The sequence below is a fragment of the Triticum dicoccoides genome, chromosome 3B (assembly GCF_002162155.2).
Source record: "Triticum dicoccoides isolate Atlit2015 ecotype Zavitan chromosome 3B, WEW_v2.0, whole genome shotgun sequence".
Classification (NCBI taxonomy): domain Eukaryota; kingdom Viridiplantae; phylum Streptophyta; class Magnoliopsida; order Poales; family Poaceae; genus Triticum; species Triticum dicoccoides.
This window is the reverse complement of record NC_041385.1, coordinates 741,832,265-741,836,843: the sequence shown is the minus strand read 5'-3', so window position 1 is coordinate 741,836,843 and position 4,579 is coordinate 741,832,265. Positions and strand designations below refer to the sequence as shown.

Here is a 4,579-nt window from a genome sequence, read left to right as displayed (position 1 = left end):
CACGTTTTTCTAAATTGTTTGTACCAGAAGTAGTGTGGTTAGTATTGTTGTTAACCATCTCGTGCTGTAATGAATCACTAGGTTGTAGTAGATGTACTGGTTAGGCACGCTGCGTCGTAACTAAACGGCATGAGATTGAATCCTGTTGGGAGCAGCTTTTTTGGGAGGTTTTTTCTCTGCATGTTCCTGGGCCGGCCCACCAGGTAGCGACAGTGGGTGCCAGTTTTTTTTGGGAGGTTTTTTCTCTGCGTGTTCCTGGGCCGGCCCACCAGATAGCGACAGTGGGGGCCAGTTGCCTGTACCGGCGCTTAATGCGCCGTATAGGACCTCCCCCTGTAGCGATAGGTTCTAATTTCCGAGCGTACTCAGCAAACCGTTCCTTTAGCGGTGGCAGGACGTTGTAAATACGGTAAACTTGAGCTTTTCCAATCGATGGAGTTGGGCCTTCCTCGCTCCAGATTTTTTCAGTAGGATCGACCACAGCTTCGCGAAGCCAGCTTCTGAAGGTTATTTCGTTCGGCTCTTATCTGCTTTAGGAAATTGTGAAGTGTGGAGCGGGAGGAGATCAGAACACGCCCTGAAACCCTATTACTTTGGAATAAAACTCTTTTGCCCCCCAAAAAATACCCAAAGTCCGACATTAACATTTCTCAATAAGATGCACCGCAAAGATTTGGCATGTGGCCGGCCAGCTCTCGCAGCTTCCCCACCTCCTCGTCGCCGCAGCCCACACGTCGGCTGACGCTTCCCGTTCCGTCCGCCATCATTTTTCCGTTCCTCGGGAACGGCGCGATGACGTGCCCCGCAACATTTCTCCGGCGGAAAGCCCCGCAGCCGCACAGAAACGCTTCCCCCGCCGCCGCGTGGGCCGACCTGTCAGGGAATGGATAACGCCCAATCAACCAGACGATGCGGCCATGACTCGGCCGAGGACGCGTGCAGCTTTTCTTAACCGGCCTTCGCCCTATCCGGAACGCCCATCATTTGCCTCGACCCAACCGAATACCCAAAACGGCATTCGTCCTCCCCCCAGTCGCTGACGGCGGGCCGGGACGCGTCCTGGTCCCGCATGCCTGCGTCTAAACAGGCCGCGGGGTCCGGAGTTTGTTGGTTCGTTAGGTGCCGTGCGTGGACTGTGATGCTGACCGGGCCCTAACCGGGGATCGGAGGAGCGGGGCCCGCGCGAGCCACTGGGCCGTGGGGCATATATACGCCCTTTTTCCGCCGGCGAATCCCATTCCTTCCTCTCCCACGTCTCCAGCTCCTCCTCCTTCCCTTCCTCGCGCGCGCGCTCCTCTTCTCCGCTCTCCCCTCCTCGTGCGCTCGTGTTCACCGAGATCAGCCAAACGGCCACGCGCAAGCTCGCCATGGAGCAGACCGGCGGCAAGGGCGACCACGACTCGCGGCTGATGCGCGACCTCTGCACGCTGCTCGTCACCATCATCGCCCCCGTCGCGGCGGCGTCCTCGGTGGACTCGCCCCGGAGGCCCGTGGCGCGGCGCCCGCGGGGCGGCATGTCACCGGCGAGCGCGGCGTCGATGCTTCTGGGCGCGTCGATGGCGCTGATGCTGTGCGGGTCCGTGACGTTCGCCATCGGTTTCCTCCTCATGCCGTGGGTCGCCGGCGTCGCGCTGCTCTTCGGCTTCGCCGGCGTCATCTCCACCCTCTCCTCCGGCCTCCTCCCCTCGTCCTCGCCGTCCTCCTCCAAGGATAAGGAGCGACGGCTGCTGATGCCGACGCAAGGGCGTGTCCGTGCCTCTGCCCCGATGAGCTCTGTCCCGGATAAGCTCGTGGCGTGGCGTTGATCTGTTCTTGAAATTTAGTTAATTACTAATCAATTAGGGCGGGATTAGGATGGGTAATTCCTGTGTAAAAAACGCTTCCCTTTTGCTGTTGTTGTACGTTTCCAGTCGCAAGAGATGCTGATGATTTACTACCGGCACAAGCAACATTTATTATATGTGTTATTGTTTCGTGTCGAGAATTCCGTGCACGGATGGCAACGTGCTTCGCTACCCTGCTTCGTCGGACCAGAAAACTGAGACGTATACATCTCAGTCTGCGTCGATCTCGTAATTTCTGCAGTGTGTACTACTTTGCCACGGCAACTTTTGTGTTTTGTCGTGGTGAGACGTGAGGCCAACTCCACCGCGTGAACATATCCTATCCGGTCCGTCCGTTTAGTATAAAAGGGACAAATCGGGCGGCCCAGCGTGCGGGAGCAAATGGATTTTTGTCTGTTTTGTGTCCGTTTTTGACCCATCTGCGGTCCAAGTTTGCGCCGCTTTTGGGGTGAAACAGACGTCACGCGGATGCGCCGGCCGTCTGCGCGTTCCTCCCCTGACCCGCCTGTCGGTGGCACAGGACGTGCCTGTTTCTATCCGCCCCCTCCCTCCTTCCGGCCGCACCCCACTCCACTTTTCTCCATTCTTCCCACTGTTCCCCTCGCCGCTGCCGCCGCTCCCATTGCAGCCGTGCAGCCCGGACGCGCGCTCGCCCAGCCCCTTCCCCTCGGTGCCGCCGAGCTACCCAAACCACGGCCACCTGGTTTGTGCACCCGCCGGTCGGATTTGGGGCGGATCCGGTCGGTCTTGAGCTCGCCCAGCTGTGGGAGGCCGGGCACCTCGCCGGAAGGCCCTGGCAGGGCCGCAAGGCCACATGCAGGCAGTGGCTCGTCCTCTGGCCGCTCGGATCTGCACCGTCGGTGGTTCGTCGGCAGATACACGAATGGTGGCCGGCCGGGCTCGGTGCTTGCCCAAAAGCTCGTCGGCGCACCGTTGCCACTCACTAAGTGCGAACACTGCCCAAGGATGGTCGTGCGCCGCGTGTCTACAACGCCGGACATCCCGGATGGGTGTTCATCAAGTGCTTAAACGATGGGGTATGCGCTCTTTTTAGCTTCGGTTTGTGCTCTCGGATTAGACTAGTTGTGCTAACTTCAAATTTTATTGTGTAGAATGGATGCAAGTTTTGGTATTGGGAAGAAGAGTACATCAATATATTGATAGAGCGAAATTTAGTACATATTCGTGCACTTTTAGCTAGCATAGAGGCTGTAGATGAGATAAGTGCACTTATTGCTAGATTAGAGGCTAGACACGAGACTAGGTGTGAGGAAGCAACATCGACTTCTGGCTTGAAGAAGAAAGGAGTATGCCAGATCGAGTCTCCTCCACAGATAAACAATGAGTGCATCGAGAAGGCCCTAACCCAACTCAAGGGAGCAGTTATGGAAGTTGGGTATTTTCTTAAATGTATTCTTGTGGTTCTTGTTTTCTTTGGCCTTGCTTTATTCATCAAAATGTGATGACGTATTGTCATGTATCAAAAATGAATGATAAAAAAAGTTAAAGACTTGCAAAGAAATGTGCACACGGACAAGATGCGGCCGGGATGCGTCCACGTGTTGGGTGCACGGCCACCGTATCCCAGAACAAGACCGGACATGACCTCATTGGCCTATCCAAACGGACATAATCCGAACGAAACGGACGTCCGTTTGAGATCGCGCGGTGGAGTTGGCCCGAGAGAGGTGTGCAAGTACAAGCATGGCTTGAGATGCACTGGTCGTCGGGGCTAACTGAAGCCTGAAGGCGATGTGAATGTTGGCTGTGCGCTTTACCTGATCGGGTTGGGCGATTACGTGTTAAAGTGCTTGGAAGCAACGAGCACCTCAACTCTTGCGGTTGTTGTCAGATGATTAGGGGGGATTTCACTTTCACGCCCGCGCTCTCTCCGTTGCTGTAGCAGCAATCAGTGTCTACGTTCGGCACCTGTTTCAGCTGCCATTCCGTGCTCCTGAACTGTCTTGTTCATCATCGAAGTTTCATCGAAGTCTCACGTGACCCGCAGGGCAGCGACTCCCACAGCAACCATGCTGCTCAGCGGCCCACACAGCCCAAACGACCCAACCCACGTGTCAGTGGGCCGGAGTGGGCCAACTGAAGCCACGCCGCGATACTACTTCAGGCGGACCCACACGGAAGGAGGAGCATCCACTGGATCAGACGGCAACGGCGGCATCGGCTACCCCTACCCCAATTCCGCACTCGCATGAACCCTAGTTCTTTCATTGATGTAATTCTTTTGTACTCGAATCAAACCAGAGATTGAGATCGTTGTTGTAATAGAGATTCTCGGTTCGTGCCTAACACCAGGTATCAGAGACCAGTCCACCTCCCTTCCACCGCAACACTCTGGCCCAAATCATCGAGACACGGCGTGTGCGGCAGGCGCGATCGCAGCTAGCCGCCATGGTCCCATCGGTCGAAGCCTTCTTCGAGCGCCTCGACACCATCATGAAGGCCCAGTCCAAGGCAATCACAGTGATCCAAGAATCTACGACCAAAATCGACGAGCTCGTCGCGGGGCAGCCCGATATGGGTGGTGTGATGGCGGCTCTCCAACTAGTGCAACCGCCACCTACCAAAGAAAGCGAGGAGAATCGGGCACCTGTATCAAGCCAAGCGCCTCCAGCGACGACTGGCACCCACCTCCGGGCTGGGCCTGACCAGTGAGCCACGACACCTTCAACCTTCCACGTGGGCCATTGGCGGTGTTGTTCCAGACGCCGATGCCC

At 56.6% G+C, this 4,579-nt stretch overlaps 1 protein-coding gene across 1 annotated transcript; it reads left to right on the top strand.

The window, feature by feature from the left end:
* The first annotated feature begins 1,231 nt into the window (after positions 1-1,231).
* On the top strand, positions 1,232-1,973 carry LOC119278198. The gene has a single exon (XM_037559551.1). The coding sequence runs from the start codon at positions 1,368-1,370 to the stop codon at positions 1,803-1,805; it is 438 nt and encodes a 145-aa protein (XP_037415448.1). The 5' UTR covers positions 1,232-1,367; the 3' UTR covers positions 1,806-1,973.
* Positions 1,974-4,579: the final 2,606 nt, after the last annotated feature.